Source organism: Triturus cristatus, chromosome 8, assembly GCF_964204655.1.
Source record: "Triturus cristatus chromosome 8, aTriCri1.1, whole genome shotgun sequence".
NCBI classification, from domain to species: Eukaryota; Metazoa; Chordata; class Amphibia; order Caudata; family Salamandridae; genus Triturus; species Triturus cristatus.
Genome location: NC_140591.1, coordinates 1201069388 through 1201088205, shown reverse-complemented (window position 1 = coordinate 1201088205; position 18818 = coordinate 1201069388). Strand labels below are relative to the sequence as shown.

At 50.9% G+C, this 18818-nt stretch overlaps 1 protein-coding gene across 1 annotated transcript in view; it reads right to left on the bottom strand.

Moving 5' to 3' along the window:
* The window catches only part of TMEM131 (transmembrane protein 131), a 943143-nt gene that overhangs the window by 62690 nt on the left and 861635 nt on the right, over positions 1–18818 (bottom strand). Inside the window, exons 37-38 of the mRNA XM_085622890.1 lie at positions 13887–14008; positions 13689–13788 (exon numbers count right to left, since the gene is read on the bottom strand). Of these exons, the coding sequence (XP_085479016.1) occupies positions 13689–13788; positions 13887–14008 (222 nt within the window). The remainder of the gene's footprint in view (positions 1–13688; positions 13789–13886; positions 14009–18818) is intronic.

The window sequence follows — 18818 nt, the reverse complement described above, 5'->3', positions numbered from 1 at the left end:
TTCCTTAACTTTGATTTGTCCCACTTATGACAGGAATCTGAGTATTAATATACACAACTCTACTTAGTGAAAGAAAACCACTCATGATCTTTCCTCTGTCAATTTTGATGACATTTTGTGGCACTTTATGATGCAGCAAATGGAATATGCTACTTACCAGTATGCATCTGTTCTTGGCATGTAGAGCTGCAGATCTACACACTTTTGCATAGATCGCCATCTGGTGTTGGGCCCGGATGTTTGCAGTTTGTTTTTCCTCTTGGAAAGTCTTTGGAAGTCACGAGGTCGGTGACTCCTCATTTGGATCGTATTGCGCATGGGCTTCGGCTCCATCCTCAGATTGTTTTTCGCCAGCAGGGAAAGATGGAGCATAGTAACAACAGTGAAGAAACCCATGTGTGTTGTATCTAAATAAGATAGACTGGAACAGATACAGGTAGCCGGGGAGGCGGGTGGGCATGTGTAGATCTGCAGCTCTACATGCCAAGAACAGATGCATACTGGTAAGTAGCATATTACGTTCGAGGCATATGAGCTGCAGATTACACACTTTTGCATAGACTATATATCAGTTCCCAACCTTAGCGGCGTCCACTGGTATCTGTTGCAGTGGTTTGAAATAGTGTTTTTAGTACAGCCTGGCCCACACTAGCTTGTTGCTTGGTTTGCACATCTACACAATAGTGTTTAGTGAAAGTGTGCGGTGTTGACCATGTAGCTGCTTTGCAGATATCATCTAGTGGGATGTTCCCTAGAAAAGCCATGGAAGCCCCTATCTTCCGTGTAGAATGGGCTTTAGGGGGAACGGAAAGTGTTTGTTTTGCTTTGTGGTAGCAAATCTGGATGCATTTTACAATCCACCTAGCTATCCCTGATTTTGAGATGGGGTTGCCCTTGTGTGGTGGAGAGAAAGAGACAAACAGTTGTTTGGTCTTTCTGAAAGGTTGGGTTCTTTGGATATTGTAAAGTAAGGCTCGTTTGACATCTAGCGTGTGCAGAGTGGTCTGAGGTTGCGAGAAAAATACTGGTAATTCTACAGATTGGTTTAGGTGAAAAGGGGAAATGACTTTAGGTAGGAATTTTGGGTTGGTACGGAGAACAACCTTGTTCTGGTGCATTTGAAGAAAAGGTTCTTGTATGGTAAGTGCTTGTATCTCACTGACCCTTCTAAGGGAAGTGATGGCTACAAGGAAAGCTGTTTTCCATGTGAGGAATTGCAGTTCGCATTTATGCAAAGGTTCGAAGGGAGGCCCCATCAGCCTTGTGAGCACGATATTTAAATTCCACACAGGTGAGGGTGGTACTCTGGGGGGAATTATTCTTTTGAGGCCTTCCATGAAGGCTTTAATGGCAGGTACTCTGAAAAGTGATAGGTGCTGCCTGTTTTGTAAGTAAGCTGCAATTGCTGCGAGGTGTAGCCGAATGGAGGTATAGGCTAGATTACACCTTTGTAGGTGGAGTAAGTAGCATATGATGTGTTGTATAGACATGTCTAGAGGATTGATTGTGTTGTTATGGCAATAAACAACAAATCTTTTCCACTTGGCAGCGTAGCAGGCTCTGGTGGTAGGGCGTCTAGCTTCTCTGATGACGTTCATACAGTCAGGGGGAAGGTTTATTTAGGTACCCGAATTCTAGGATTTCAGGAGCCAGATCGCAAGGTTGAGCTGCGCTGGGTCCGGGTGCCTGATCTCTCCATGGTTCTGGGTTAGGAGGCATGGTGAGAGGTGTAGCTTTTGGCCCACGTTCGAGCTACTAGGATCAGTGTGAGGGAGTGCTGTTGTAGCTTACGCACCACTAATGGAAGGAGTGGGAGAGGCGAAAAAGCGTACGCTAATTTGCCTGACCAGTTCATCCATATCTCATTTCCTTTGGACAATGGGTGTGGGTATCTGGCGGCGAAGCTTGGGCATTATGTGTTTTCGTGGGTGGCGAAGAGGTCTATCTGTGGATGCCCCCACATTTGAAAGAACGGATGAAGAACCTGTGGGTGAAGTTCCCACTCGTGGATCTGTTGTGTCTGTCTGCTGAGCAGATCTGCCACGGTGGTTTGGACTCCTGGGACATGTTGAGCTAGGAGAAAGATTTTGTGGGGAATTGCCCATCTCCATATGCTCTGTGCTAATTGAGAGAGCTGTGGAGAGTGTGTGCCGCCTTGTTTTTTAATGTAATACATGGCCGTCATGTTGTCTGTGCGAATGAGAAATGCCTTGCCTGAAATCCGTGGTTGAAAGGATTTCAGGGCTAGAAAGATTGCTAGTAACTCCAGATGGTTGATATGGAGTAACTTTTGTTGCGGCGTCCATGTGCCCTGCACTGTGAGGTGTAATAGATGAGCTCCCCAGCCAGAAAGCGATGCGTCCCTGGTTAGTATTATTTGGGGAACCGGGTCCAGGAACGGTCGACCTTTGGAAAGGTTTGTGGTGTTCCACCACTGCAGAGAGCGATGGGTGCGACCGTCTACCAACACCAGATCTGTCAGTTACCCCTGGGCCTGGTTCCATTGGCGCGCTAAGCCTCTTGGAGTGGACGCATCTGGAGTCTTGCGTGAGGCACTATGAAAATGCAAGAGACCATCATCCCTATCAGTTGCATAAACACTCGTGCTGGAAGGGAGTGTTGAAGAACAAGTTACTTACCTTCGGTAACGATGTATCTGTAGGAAACATTAGTTAGTTAGATTCCTCACCTTAGAATATCCCAAGGCGTCAGGCTGGATCCGGAAAGATTTTTGTAGCAATACCCCTTGCGCGTCGCTAGGCGTCGTCTGCGGCTCCGCGCCCATCGTTGGCATCGTGTGCCGGAATGACGTCGGAGTACTTAGACGCCGCCCTCGCGCGCTGACGTCAGTTCTTGTACACAGCTTTCCGCGCCAGGGATGCTGAGCCATGCAAGAGACCGACACTGGTGCCAAAAAATCTAGGGCTCTGAAAGGGAGAACCTTAACCCTAGATGTCGGTTTGCAGAACGGGGAGGCTGGGTGGGTCGGTGAGGAATCTAACTAACTAATGTTTCCTACAGATACATCGTTACCGAAGGTAAGTAACTTGTTCATCTGAAAGAAACATGTTAGTTAGATTCATCACCTTAGAATAGATACCCCAGCAATACCAACCCCGGTGGTGGGTCTGCGAACCAAGATCACACCAGAAAGTCCTGGAGAACAGAACGGCCAAAGTGCCCATCCCTCCGGACTTGGCTGTCCAGGCAGTAATGTCTCGCAAACATGTGCAGCAAAGCCCACGTCGTTGCCTGACAGATGTCTTGCAAGGGGACTCCCCGTCCCAGTGCAGTCGTGGCCGCTGTGGCCCGAGTAGAATGGGCCCGTAGCCCAACAGGAGGAACCTTTTTCGCCAAAGAATAGCAGGTCTTAATACACAACACGACCCACCGAGAGATGGTCCGCTTGTGTACAGCTTTACCCTTCTTAGCCCCTACGTATCCAACAAAAAGTTGGTCGTCCACCCGGAACTGTCTTGTGCGGTCCAAATAAAAGGATAGCGCACGTTTTGGGTCCAGACGGTGGAGCCTCTCTTCATCTTTTGAAGGAGGCGGAAAGAAGGTGGGCAGCGTGACAGATTGCCCGATGTGAAAGGGAGTCACGACTTTAGGCAGGAAAGAAGGACGTGTCCGGAGGACAACTTTGTCCGGATGAAATGAATGGAAGGGAGGCTTAGATGACAAAGCCTGGAGCTCACCCACCCACCTAGCGGAGGTGATTGCTACCAAGAAAGCAGTTTTCAAAGTCAAAAGACGGATGGGACAGTTATGAAGGGGCTCAAAGGGAGCGCACATCAGAAAAGGGAGAACAAGATTCAAGTCCCACTGAGGCATTACGAAAGGAACAGGAGGGTACATATGAGTAATGCCCTTGAGAAAGCGTGAAACAACAGTGGACTTGAAAAGAGAAGGCTTATCAGGAAGCCGTAGGAAAGCAGAGATAGCAGCAAGATAACCTTTCAAGGTGCCCAGAGCAGAACCCTGCTGGGCCAAGGAAAGAAGAAAGAGGAGAAACTCAAAATGAGGGGCGGAAAGGGGATCCACAGCCTTCGCTGTGTACCATGCCACAAATTTGTTCCACCGGCAGGCGTATACCGTTTTCGTGGAGGGACGCCTGGCTGCCAGAATGACATCACAGACATCAGGAGGCAAGTCAAATGGCATCAACTGCCGCCGCTCAATCTCCACGCATGTAGGTGGAGGCTGGACAGGTTCGGGTGGAGGACCGTCCCCTGCTGCTGCGACAGAAGATCCTCCTGAGGAGGCAGTCGTATCGGGGGATCGATGGACATACTGAGTAGCTCGGGATACCAGTACCTTCGTGCCCAATCCGGAGCCACCAGGATGACTTGGGCCCGGTCGCGCCTGATCTTCTTCAGCACTCTGGGCAGAAGTGGTATAGGCGTACAACAGACCGCAACTCCACTCGCGAGGAAAAGAGTCTCCGAGCGAGTGCCGCCTTGGAAACTCCAACGCGCAGAACTGCTGACATTGCGCGTTCTCTTCGGTGGCGAATAGATCTAACCAAGGCTCTCCCCACTGCAGAAAGAGACCTTGCGTCACGTCCGAGTTCAGACGCTATTCGTGATCCATCATGCACCGGCGGCTGAGTTCGTCCGCTCTGGCGTTCAGAGAGCCCGCCAGATGTTGAACCTCTAGGGTGATGCCCTGGTGTTCCAGCCATGTCCAGAGGCGCAGGGCCTCCTGACAAAGGGTCCACGACCCCACCCCGCCCTGTTTGTTGCAATACCACATGGCGGTGGTGTTGCCTGTGAACACCTGCACGACACTTCCCCGGACAGAGGGAAGGAAGGCTTTCAGTGCAAGTCGGATCGCCCTCAGCTCCAAAAGATTGATATGGAGCCGAGTCTCCGCCGGAGACCAGAGTCGTCTGATCTCCGCCTCTCCCATATGGCCCCCCCCCCATCCCAGGAGGGACGCATCCGTCACTACCACGTGCTCCGGTTGGGGAAGGGAGAGGGATCTGCCGCTGACCCAATCGCGATTTGTGAGCCACCACTGCAGCTGTTTCGCAGTGCCCTCCGAGATCAAGACGTGGTCGGACAGGTTGCCTCGATGCTGGACCCACTGAAACTTTAGGTCCCACTGCAGAGCCCGCATCCGCCATCTGGCGTGAGGTACTAACAGGATGCAGGAGGCCATCAGCCCCAGAAGCCGCAGCACCAACCTGACCGAAATCCAGGACAGAGGCTGGAAGATGGGAATCAGGGCTCGAATGTCCAGGACCCGCTGTTCCGGCAGATAGACCCGGAACTGCGCCGAATCGAGAACCGCCCCTATGAAAAGGAGCTTTTGGGAGGGACTCAGGTGCGACTTCGGCACATTGATGGAGAACCCCAGCGAATGCAGGAGGTCTGCCCTAGTCTGGAGGTGGGAGACGACTTGCTGGAGCGAGCCCGCCTTCAACAGCCAGTCGTCGAGATAGGGGAAGACTGGGACCCCTGATCTGCGCAGATGAGTTGCAACCACCGCCATCAGTTTCGTGAACACCCGAGGGGCACTGGTGAGGCCGAAGGGGAGCACGGTGAACTGAAAGTGCTCCTGACCCACCGTGAACCGCAGGTAACGCCGGTGGGCCGGCAGGACGGGGGTGTGGAAATAAACATCCTGCAAGTCCAACGCTACCATCCAGTCTCCAGGGTCTAGGGCAGCAAGAACCTGAGCTAAAGTTAGCATCTTGAACCGTTCCTTCCGGAGGAAGGCGTTCACGCTTCTGAGATCCAAGATCGGGCGTAGGCCCCCTTTGCCCTTCTTGGGAACCAGAAAGTAGTGGGAATAGCAACCACGACCTACTTCTGGACCAGGAACGCGCTCGACGGCCTCTTTGGCCAAGAGGGCCGAAACCTCCTCCTGGAGAAGATGCAAATGATCCCCCGACATACAGTGGTTCTGCGGTGGCATGGCTGGAGGGGTCGTCTCGAAGGGGAGGGAGTAGCCCCTTTGGACGATTTGCAGCACCCACCTGTCCTAAGTGATGGAGCGCCAGTGGAGCAGGTGATGGCGAACTCTGCCCCCCACTGGCGTTGAATGGGCCTGAAAGCTCGGACTAGGAGGGCTTTGAGGCGGATGCTGCCGGGGTGGATGTGGACTGACCGGCACGTTGTCCTCCAGAACCGCCTCGGCGGAAACCACGTCCGCGTGCAGGTTGGTTCTGCGGCCGGTGGCTGGGCGGACGTGAGGAGGCACCCCTTCCTTGGCCACGAAAGGGGCAAAAGGCGGAAGTTTGCGGCCGCGGGGCCGAAAGACCCAAGGACTTGGCCGAGGCCCGGGAGTCCTTGAACCGGGCCAGCGCACTGTCCGCCTTCTCGCAAAAAAAGCGAGTGCCATCGAAGGGCATGTCCATGAGGGAGCTTGGACATCCCCTGAAAACGACGTGGACCTCAGCCAGGCGTGACGCCAAAGCGCCACCGTGGTGGATATCGCCCGACCCACAGGGTGTCCGTGGTGTCTAGTCCACATCTAATGGCGTGCCGCGCTGCATCTCGCCCGTTAGCATGTGCTTGGGTGAGTCGCTCCTGGGCCTCCTCCGGGCACAAGGGCAGCACGTCCTCCACCGTATCCCACAGTGAGTGGGAATAACGGTCCAAAAGGCAAGCGGTATTTAAAGACCACAGTCCCAAACTCAGGGACGAGAACAGTTTCTTGCCAAACTGCTCCAACCTCTTGGATTCCCTATCCGGAGGAGCAGACAGGAAGGAGGATTGGGAGGTTGAGGCCTGGATAACCAGGCTCTCGGGGGTGGGGTGGTGGGAGAGGAATGTGGGGTCGCCCGGAGCAGGGCGGTGGCGCCGGGCAATGTTCCTGTCCACAGGAGGGACTGTGGAGGGCTTGGACTAAGTGCCCTGGAGAACGTCAATGAGGGCCTCATTAAACTGCAGCAGAGGCTCAGTGGAGCTTGCTGTCGGTTGAAGGACCTCGGTGAGGACGTTAGTCCTCACAGCCACAGCAGGCAACTCGAGCCCTAGGGCTTCAGCCGCCTTGCGCTGCACCACAGAAAAGGCTGCACCTTCCTCCGAGGCCACAGTCGGAGGAGAGATGAATCCAGCGTCTGGAGAGGTATCCAAACCGCTGGCGTCCCCCCAATTCCTCTGCCCAGTCCTGAGACAATTGGGCCTGTTCGGCCAGAGGGTCCTGAGACCCCTCCCAGTCGCCCTCATCATCCGATTCCTGGTAGACAGGAGGAATGATCGGAGCCGGACGGTGGATGAAGCGGTCACCCATCGGCGCCGGTAACGGCGTCGGACGGCGCCGGGTCAGGAATAGGGCTAAACTGAGGCTCGACACCGTGCGGGGACGGCGTCGGGGGCGGAACCGGTGTCAGCGCCGGCGGAGGAGGCGTCGTGAGGTCGACCGGCGCCGGCAGAGATCCAGGCCTGGATCCCTCGGGGACCTGCGGCGTCAAGGCCGGAGCCGCCGGCACGCGAGGTCGCCCAGTCAACACTGCGGGGCCCGAAGGCGCGCCAGCAGGCGTCGACGGCGGAGCCAGATTCCTCATGGCCGAGAGGAAGGCACTGACCTCCGCCGGAGTCGCGTCAGTCCCAGGGACCAGAGGGTATGGGGACGAGCGCGGCGGGGGGTGGGGGGTTGGAACCACCCGGACCCTCGGCCGGTTCGCGCGACCGGCGAGGGGAGTCCGAAGAGCGAGGACGCCGCTTGGACTTCTTAGAATGTTTGGAGTGACGGGACTTACCCGAAGATCCCGACGAGCGATGTCTATGGCTGCGGCTCCGCGAACGGTCCTTGGACCTCCTCCTGGACCGGGACCGAGAGCGACGCGGAGCCGAGTGTCGAAGCTCGAGCAGCTTACGGGACCACTCCCGCCTAGCCTTCGATGTCAAGGCCTGACAGTCGGGGCACGAGTCCGCGTCATGGTCGGCCCCCAGGCAGTACAGGCACCGGCGATGGTGATCCGTTACCGACATCAGTCGGTGACAGGTGTCACAATGCTTGAATCCCGGCATCCTACCGGCACCAGATGTTGAGTCGAGTAACCAAAAGAGGTCAAAAAGTTAGTCAAAAAGTGACTAAGGGTAAGCTCTTCCCGGATCGGCGCTTACTGGCGCGGAAAAAGAATTACCGACGTCAGCGCGCGAGGGCGGCGTATAAGTACTCCGACGACGTCATTCCGGCGCACGACGCCAACGACGGACGCGGAGCCGCAGACGACGCCTAGCGACGCGCAAGGGGTATTGCTACAAAAATCTTTCCGGATCCAGCCTGACGCCTGGGGATATTCTAAGGTGAGGAATCTAACTAACGTGTTTCTTTCAGATGTACGAATTTTTGTCGCAAAGCCTGAATGCTTGCAATCCTGGTCGGATTGGGGTAGGCTATTGCTTTAGAGGTGTCTATGGTGGCACAGAGGTATTGTTTTATGTGGGATGGTGTTAGCTGGGACTTTGGTGGTTCACCGTGAAGCCTAGTTGGTGAAGTAGTTGGATTGTGGTGGCGGTGTGGTGTACACATTGGTTGTATGAAGTGGCTTTTATCAGCCAATCGTCCAAGTATGGGAAGACGTGAATGTGCTGTCTTCTGATGTGTGCCGCCACCACTGCTAGGCACTTGGTGAATACCCGTGGTGCTGTTGTGACTCCGAACGGGAGCACTTTGAATTGGTAGTGTTGTCCGTCCACTACAAATCTGAGGTACTTTCTGTGAGCATGATGTACTGGAATGTGGAAGTATGCGTCTTTCAAGTCCAGTGTGGTGAGAAAGTAATTCTGGGAGAGGAGCGGAAGTACCTGCTGAAGCGTTACCATGTGAATATGGTCTGAGTGTATGTATGTATTTAGGGGCCGGAGATCTAGAATAGGTCGTAGAGTCTCGTCCCTTTTTGGTATTAAAAAATATAGGGAGTAAACACCCAAATTTTGTTGATTGACAGGAACGTGTTCTATTGCCTCTTTTTGTAGGAGGGAGATTACCTCCTGCTTTAGCAATGTGGAATGTTCTTGTGACATTGGGCTTTGCCTGGGTGGAATGTTTGGGGGGGTAGATGTTAATTCCAGGCAGTATCCTGACTGAATTATTTGGGTCACCCATTTGTCTGAGGTGATGCTCTCCCAGACATGAAGGAAATTTGTGAGTCTGCCCCCGACTGGAGTGGAATGGTCTGGGGGGAGCGGGGGGAAGCCATTGGGTAGTAGGTGTGGCAGAACGGGCGTTGTTTGTTTTGCCTCTGCCCTTGTTGTTGTTACCCCTGTAGCCGCCTCTTTGGTAACCTTTTGTAAAGGTGGTCTGAGTAGGGGACTTGTACGATGTGGACGCTGTGTCTGAGGAGTAGCCTCTGGATGCACTCCGAAAGGATGAGCGGCGAAAGGAGCGTCTGGGCGGGTGAGACTGTAAGGCCCCCATGGATTTTGCTGTATCGGTGTCCTTTTTCATCTTTTCTAAGGCCTCATCCACCTTTGGCCCGAATAGATGTTCCTGGTCAAAGGGATGGTTAAGGATAGAGGCTTGTACTTCTGGTTTAAACCCAGATTCTCTTAACCAAGCATGACGACGGAGAAGGGCGCTGGTGTTAATGGCCCTGGTGGCTGTGTCTGCTGCGTCTAGGGCACAACGTATAGAGGTGTTTGTGATTGTTTTACCCTCTTGAATCAACTCGTTGGCTTTACTTTTATATTTTTCAGGGAGATGTTGCATTATGCTCTCTAATTCATCATAATGAGCCCTGTCATATCTGGCCAGCAGTGCCTGAGTGTTTGCTATACGCCATATGTTTGCGGCCTGGGATGCTGTGCGTTTGCCTGAAGCATCTAGCAATTTTGATTCCTTGTCAGGTGGCGGTGCATCGCCTGACGCTTGTGTGTTTGGTCTTTTACGTGCCGTAGAGACCACTAAGGAATCTAGTGGCGCTGGTCCTCTAATGTAAGAGGGATCTGAGGGAGCAGATTTGTACTTCTTTTCGATACGTGGGTTAAGGACCCTGGCTCTCACTGGGTCTTTAAAAACTTCTGCCGCATGCTTTACCACCCCTTTGAGCATGGGCAGTATGGAGGTGGACCTCTGTGTAGTATCGAATGTGTCTAGGAGGAAATCTTCCTCCACAGGGTCATTATGCATGTCCACCCCATGATAATGTGCTGCTCTTTGCAGAAGATGGTTAAATCCTAGTGAATCTTCAGGTGAAGATGGTCTAGAGGGGTAAATATCGTCTTGTGGGACGTTGGGGATATCTGGTATATGGTAATCGTCCCATGGATCTGGAGATCCTGTAGGGGTGGGGTCTTGTGGCACATCCCCTGTATCATAATATGGGTCCCCATGATCATCATCGTCTGGAGACGGAGTAGGAGAACGATGAGGTGGGGGTGGAGAGGGTGGAGGTGGGGAAGGAGGAGGAGGTGGAGGAGGAGGGGAAGGTATTCTGAATGGAGAGGTAGCAGAGTCCTTACTCTTTGGAGGTGGAGGCGGAGCAGGCTTCTCCAAATGTCTCTTCTTAGTAGAGAGCGTCAAATGTCCAGTTTTTGGATCCTTGGTAAGAGTTTTTTGCAAGGGATCCGGTGTAAATAACTCTGGTGAGGTAATTTGGTCCGTCGGCGCGGAAGGCGTCGGGGCCGATGATTTTTTAGGTTTTTCCGTGCCGGTTTGATGTTTAGAACCCGGCTTGGGACCCTCCGGTCTCTTGGTCGGCGCCGAGATGTGCTTCGGCTTGTTAGAGTCGATGCCGGTGGCCTTGTGTGGTTTGGTCGGCACCGAAGATGGCGTCGGTGCCGAAGAGCTGGGTTTCGACCCCGAGGGCTTTGGTGCGGAGCTCGTTGTCGAGGTGGAGGCCGTCTTCTTTTTCGGTGCCGAAGTGTGTTTCTCGGCACCGCTGGCAGGCTGGCTCGGGCCCGAGCCGCCGGAAGGCTTACTTGGCTTCTTCACCGGGCCCGAAGGTGGGGTGTGTGAAGCAGTGTCTCTGGTCTTGCCTAGGCCTGGAGGCGAAGGCGTGACCGAAGCCTTTTTGGGTGTCAGCGCGGGTGTGGGAGGGGGTAGATTGGTACTCACGACCCTCTGCGCCGGGGTGATGTCCTCCACATCTGACACGTCGGCCTCAGAAGCGCTGACGAGGTCCTCTTCGGTACGATGATGTTCCGGATCGTCGATGTCGTCTCCGAAGATGTCGACTGGAATGGACGTCGACGAGTGTGCCATGTTCCTTCTGGCACTTCGGTCCCGAATAGTCTTTTTGGATCGGAGAGACTTACAGGCCGGACAGTCTCGAGCCTCGTGTTCCGGGGAGAGGCAAAGGTTGCATACCTCATGAAGATCGGTGTGGGGAAATTTGGACCCACATTGAGGGCACTTTTTAAATGGAGTTCTTTCCATAAGCCGGGACCTGAGCCTGGGTAGGCCCGAAGGCCACCGTCGACGACTGGAACCGAAGGTTTGTGTCGATGAGAAGGCACGTTGATTGAAGAGATCGTGATCGAAACAATACAGCGATTGGGGTGAGGATTGCGCGTCGATCGTCGAACTGGAAGCTGTTCGGAACCGGAGCGTGAAGATCACATCCGAGCCCGATGGCGGAAAAAAACAATCGGAGGATGGAGCCGAAGCCCATGCGCAATGCGATCCAAAGGAGGAGTCACCGACCTTGTGACTTCCAAAGACTTTCCAAGAGGAAAAACAAACTGCAAACATCCGGGCCGAACACCAGATGGCGATCTATGCAAAAGTGTGTAATCTGCAGCTCATATGCCTCGATCATAACTATTTAGCACCTCAAAAATTGCAGAGGAAATGCCTCAAGCTCATCTCACTGTTAAGAAATCTAGGACTTTCAAATGGAATTCTGATTCACAACATCTTGTGGTGAATTTCCTCCAAGCACTCCACAGCCTCTTAATTTTCTGTCAGCCACTACTTTATATTAGGGGGTTGTCTGGAGATTTTAGGCTGTATATTGTTTTCTTTCTGCATAGTATAAATGATTTAAAGAAATCTACAGAAATTTCTATTACATCCCTTCAGTGTCCAAGGGACTAAAAGGGGGGATCGTAGATGCCTGTCTGGAGTGACAAAATATTCAGACAAAGCGGTACAAAAGGGGGTGGTGATGGACGGAGCATAAGAACCAATCAAATACTCACACCCAGTCAACAGATCTGGGTTTGATCCATCACCGTTCTTTAGCCCACTCTGCCACCCCAGTTCAGACATGGCCATATGCAAATCAGTCTGACCCTGTGCCTCATGGGAACAGTCCAGCCCGAACTGCCAAGCCATGCCTTCCCTGGACCGGAAACAAGCTTCCTAGGACCGGTTTCTGGCATTTCAGCCGTCTTCAGCCAGGCTTGCTTGAATCCAGTGGCAAAGTGAGCAAGGGACTCACGTCTGAGCATACCCTGCCAACTTATGGCGAACAAAGCGGTACAAAAGGGGGTGGTGATGGACGGAGCATAAGAACCAATCAAATACTCACACCCAGTCAACAGATCTGGGTTTGATCCATCACCGTTCTTTAGCCCACTCTGCCACCCCAGTTCAGACATGGCCATATGCAAATCAGTCTGACCCTGTGCCTCATGGGAACAGTCCAGCCCGAACTGCCAAGCCATGCCTTCCCTGGACCGGAAACAAGCTTCCTAGGACCGGTGTCTGGCATTTCAGCCGTCTTCAGCCAGGCTTGCTTGAATCCAGTGGCAAAGTGAGCAAGGGACTCACGTCTGAGCATACCCTGCCAACTTATGACGAACAAACACACTACATTTAGGGTAGCGTTAAGCCCAAATTTGGCTTCACCGTTTCCAATTACATATATATCATCTGGTGAATTTTCTTTGTCAATGCAGAATGCATGTCTTCAGCTGAGTAAACCCTTGGATATATCACATCAGGCTCACCTCTTGAAGAAAAGCAACTGTGTTACAAAGTTATCAAAATCCCCAAATGGTGTGGCAGCTAAACTGTGTTGTACGTGAGAAAATCTCTACTATGTATGTCTTGTCAAACTAATCGTACCACTGAATAAGTCTTTCTTTGTATGACTCTTAATAAGATTCTGCCTTGATGGCAAGCAAATGGCAAGTATTTCCCCAAACCAATGATGCGGTGACGTACAACATCATCAGAAGTTTGATTAGCATGGGATGAGCACATACTAGACAATGAAGAGTGTCTCTAGACAATGTGCAGCTAATTAGGCATAGGGGCCAATAATAACATGGTGAAGAGCAGCGCTCTGGCATAATTAAAACAATCTGGGTCCTGCAGCAAACGTGGAGGGAGGAGGACAACATCCCAAAGAGGTGTAAGGTCTATTACTCTCAGAAAACACTGCTATGGAAAGCATGTGGAACAAAATATATGGCGGATGCAAAACAATCTCTTTTTAAAGCTCACATCCATGAATAGTATTGTGTACAGCAGTAGCACAGGTTAAAAAACCCGAACAGCTTGCAGTAGTAACACTAGACCCCTGCAAGGGGTTAGGATTCCCAGTATGCAATGACGTTTGAGTGTACGTGTGTCTGGGTTTAATATTAAAGCAGGGTACAATTCTAGGATCCTCTTAGTGGACAGGAAATATTTCAATTACTATGAGGCGAGGTTCCAAAGCTGTTTACAATCTTACGCCTACTGAAAGTGAATAGTCGCCCAAGTTGTCAAAAGTATTTTACATATTTGTTTGCCTTTTTAATACAGAGCAGAGTGTTACAATAAAAAACAATAGATTTTACCTGTCTGAACCATCACTGTCAACAGAAAGTGCATGTGAAAGTCCAATATTGCTTGAAATATCCGCTTTGTTTATGCAGGATTTTGTTGAACCGCTACCACCTGTGAATACAAGAACAAAACAGTTCAAACAAAACCATACTTAACCAAAAGGACAATAACCACTTTTCCTACGATTTCTTTATAGGATTCTCTTTTACCTGGGCTTTTATCGTAGCCAGCAGCTACTGCAGCAAAGGTTGGATTGCCATTCCTGCCAGGTAGAGAAGCTGTCTTTGTCAACTTTGGTTTGGAACCATGTGGCTGAAAAGGTTTTGCTTCACTAAAAAATAAATACATATAAGGTCACTTAAATAATGCATAGAAAAGCTGCAACCACATTTTAAGTTTACCCTGCACATCACTGTTGCTTCAGCCATCTTCCAATCTATAAAGTCATCTTAGTATATGGAGTCTGAATAAAGAAATGCAAGACACTGTGCTATTTTTAAGGTTACAGTCAACTATGTTACTCAACACTGTGGCATATGCAACAAAACTCCTAAAAAATATACATCTCTAAACTTGCCAGATCTACACCTAACACATTGTAAATTTTCATTTTAATTCAGTTTGGGTAACCTGCTTGCCTCTTGCTTTTATGACAAACCATCTATACTGAGGGCCTATCTTAATAAAGAATTTATGTGTCTCTGGCACCTTGCAAAGGGAAACACAGATTCACCTCTAGTTTGTAAAGTAAGATCAAATTCCACTGCTGTTTAAGAGGCAAAAGACATAAAAGCTACCAAGTTTTCTCTGTAATTACTCTGGATCTTTGAGGACTTTCTCCTTGATTTTTATGGTAGGATGTTCTGTGGCTCGCAGACTTGCATGGTTCACTGAGGATACTTCAAAGAATGTAGAATTGATACCATATAATAGATATTAGTCTGATGGACAGTGATCGCCCATAGGGTGTTAATGATGTTCAACAGCTATGACACGTTTGCAATAGGAGCTTGATTTTTAACAATTCAAGATTGAAGTGGTATGCAATGGTAGTAAGGTCCATAGCTTGGGTTTAAGATCATCCAGTGTTCTAACACTCAACTTAGCTTTTGACACTATGAGTTTTTGGAGCAGTTTACCTGAGGCTTGGCACAATAGGGGACATGTTTTGGGAGACAAATTCAAATGTGGGCAAGGTCCTTATAACACAATGCCTGTACCCAAATTTCAGATATGAAACTTTGATTCAATATTCCAACATAACGTTGTGCTGTTTTGAAATGTCAGAAGTAGCAGGCACACTGTCTTTTCATCTGTAGACTGCCTGAACTGTACTATTTTACACAAGGTGGATTTTCTGTATGGCATCTTGTAGCAGGCTGAAGCATATAGAGCTTGCATAAACAAGATTTGAGTAGATGGCTGCCCAGATCTTAGTGCTGCAATGTCTGGATAAAGGTGCTAGTACAGGGGTCTCAAACCTTTTCTGTACTGAGAGCTACTTATGTTCAATAACATTCATTGAGAGCTACTAATATTTTTAGTGTTGTATAATCTCCAATTTTTTATATGTATATTAATTCAACCAAGCAAAAGCTTTCTAATATAATAAGCTGGACTGCACACAGGTGAGCTACTCAGAGGTAGCTCACGAGCTACTGGTTGGAGATCCCTGTGCTAGCATTTGCTGTTTAGAATGAGAAGTTGTGTATTTTTACAACTTTCATAATTTGTTTTCCAAATGTCAAATTGAGGTTTTCATTTGGAAGAATGTACTAAAATTTACCCCAGAAGTGTATAATACTTTACACTGTACATTTATATGAGCCTGACAGCCATAGTGCATTTTCATATGTGCTCATCTGTAAATGCAGACAATCATTCCAGATCGCAATGACATGTACATGATGACCAGAACAATGATGGGTGTAAACGAACAAGTTACTTTCTTGTGTAACGATATATCTGTAAGAGACATTAGTTAGTGATAAATTCCTTACCTTGGAATATCATCAGGGGGCAGACTGGATCCAGAAAGTTTTCATCAGCAGTACCCTTGCGCGTCGGTAGGCGTCGTCGTGCGGCTCCGCGTACGTCGCTGGCGTCGTAGTCGCCGAGATGACGTCGTCGGAGCTACTTAGACGGGCCCACGCGTGCGGACGTCAGTTCTGTACACAACTTTTCTGCGCCAGGAACGCACAGCCATGCCAGAGACCGACTACTGGTGCCATAGAACTAGGGCTCTGAACCCTAGTGAACAGTTCGCAGAACGGGGAGGATGGGCGGGCGGTACGGAATCTATCACTAACTAATGTCTCTTGCAGATATATTGTTACACGAGTAAGTAACTTGTGCATCTGAAAGAGACACGTTAGTGATCGATTCCTTACCTTAGAATACATACCCATGCAATACCAACCCCGGAGGAGGGTTTGCGAAACGATATCACACCAGAAAATCAAGGAGAACCGACCGGCCAAAGAAGCCGTCTCTCCAGACTTGACTGTCAAGGCAATAGTGCCAAGTAAAAGTATGCAGCGAGGTCCACGTAGCTGCCTGACATATCTTGCAGTGGGACACCGCATCCCAATGCTGTAGTAGCTGCTGTCGCCCTGGTAGAATGGGAGCGCATCCCAACCGGAGGTTCCTTTTTAGCCAGAGAGTAACAGGCTCTAATGCACAAGACAACCCATCGGGAGATAGTCCGCTTGTGCACAGCCTGACCTTTCTTGGCACCCACGTAGCCAACAAAGAGCTGGTCATCCACCCGGAACTGCTGTGTGCGGTTGAGATAGAATGAAAGCGCACGTTTTGGGTCCAGACAGTGGAGCCTCTCTTCCTCTCTTGAAGGATGCGGAGGCGGAAAGAAAGTAGGCAAAGTGACAGTTTGCCTGAGATGAAAGGCAGTGACTACTTTCGGTAGAAAGGAGGGACGTGGTCGAATCACAACCTTGTCCGGATGAATCGCCAGGAAAGGAGGTTTACATGAAAGAGCCCGAAGCTCACTCACACGCCTGGCAGAGGTGATGGCCACCAGGAAGACAGTTTTTAAGGTTAGTAACCTCAAAGGACAGTTATGAAGAGGCTCAAAGGGGGTGCACATTTAGTATGTGAGAATCAGGTTCAAGTCCCACTGAGGCATGACAAAAGGAATAGGAGGGAAAAGGTGAGTAATGCCTTTTAGAAATCTATTGACAACAGGGGACTTGAAAAGAGAGGGCTGATCAGGCAGCCTGAGAAAGGCTGAAAGAGCAGAAAGGTAGACCTTGATATTGCCCAGAGCAGAGCCCTGCTGGGCCAAAGAGAAAAGGAACAAGAGGACCTCAGAAAGAGGGACAGAAAGGGGATCTACAGCTTTTGCTGTGCACCATGTCACAAATGTTTCCACCGGCAGGCGTATAAAGTTTTATTCAAGGGACGCCTGGCTGCCAGAATCACATTACAGACTTCAGGAGGTAAGTCAAATGGAATAAACTGTCGCCACTCAATCTCCACGCAAGGAGGTGGAGGCTGGACATGTTTGGGTGGAGGACCGTCCCCTGGTGCTGCGACAGGAGATCCTCCTGAAGAGGCAGTCGGATTGGAGATTCACGCTCATACCGAGTATCTTGGGATACCAAACTCTTCGATTCCAGTCCGGAGCCAAAAGAATGACTTGGGCCCGGTGGTGTCTGATCTTCTTCAGTACTCTGGGTAGAAGTGGTATAGGCGGAAAAACGTAAAACAGACCGCAACTCCACTCACGACGAAAAGCATCTCCGACCGAGTGTCGCCTTGGAAACTCCAACGTGCAGAACTGCTGACATTGTGCGTTCTCTTCAGTGGCGAATAGATCTAACCAAGGTTCTCCCCACTGCTGAAAGAGACCTTGTGCCACGTCCGAGTAAAGATCCATTCGTGATCCAACCAGCACCTGCGGCTGAGTTTGTCCGCCCTGGTGTTCAGAGAACCTGCCAAGTGCTGAACAATCAAGGAAATGCCTTGACGTTCCAGCCATGTCCAGAGACGCAGAGCCTCTTGACATAGGGTCCACGACCCCACCCCGCCTTGCTTTTTGCAGTATCACATGGCAGTGGTGTTGTCCGTGAACACCTGCACTGCTCTCCTCTTGACAGAGGGAAGGAATGCTTTCAGTGCAAGTAGGATCATTCTGAGATCCAAAAGGTTGATATGGAGCTTGGACTCTGTCAGAGACCAGAGGCCTCTGCTCTCCGCCTCTCCCATGTGGCCGCCCCATCCCAGGAGGGACGCTTCCGTCACCACTGTGTGCTCCGGTTGGGGAAGGGAGAGGGATCTGCCGCTGACCCAACACTGGTCCGTGAGCCACCACTGCAAGTCCTGTGCAGTGCCCTCCGAGATCTGGACATAGTCGGACAGGTTTCCCCGATGCTGCGTCCATTGGAACTTCAGGTCCCACTGCAGAGCCTGCATATGCCACCTGGCATGATCGATCAGCAGGATGCAGGAGGCCATGAGGCCCAGCAGTCTCAGGGTCTTCCTGACCAAAACCAAGGACCAGGGCTGAAAGATCGGAATCATTCCCCGTATGTCCCGGACTCGCTGTTCGGGAGGATAAACCCGAAAGTGCGCCGTATCCAGAACGGCTGCGATGAAGAGGAGCTTCTGAGAGGGAATCAGATGCGACTTCGGCATGTTGATGGAAAACCCCAGCGAATGCAGGAGGTCGGCCGTAGTCTGGAGGTGGGAGACGACTGCCTGGGGCGAGCTCGCCTTCAACAGCCAGTTGCCGAGATAGGGGGAAGACTGAAACCCATGATCTGCGCAGATGGGCTGCGACCACCGCCATCAGTTTTGTGAACACCTGAGGGGCGCTGGGAAGGCCGAAAGGGAGCATGGTGAACTGAAAGTGCTCGTGGCCCACCGTGAGCCACAGGTAACGCCAGTGGGCCGGCAGGATGGGGATATGAAAATAAGCATCCTGCAAGTCCAATGCTATCATCCAGTCTTGCGGGTCTAGGGCAGACAAGACCTGAGCAAGTGTGAACATCTTGAACTTCTCCTTCCGGAGGAAGCGATTGATGTTCCTGAGGTCTAAAATAGGACGCAGGCCCTTGTCCTTCTTTGGAATCAAGAAGTAGTGGGAATAACACCCACAACCTACTTCTGGCATCGGAACGCGC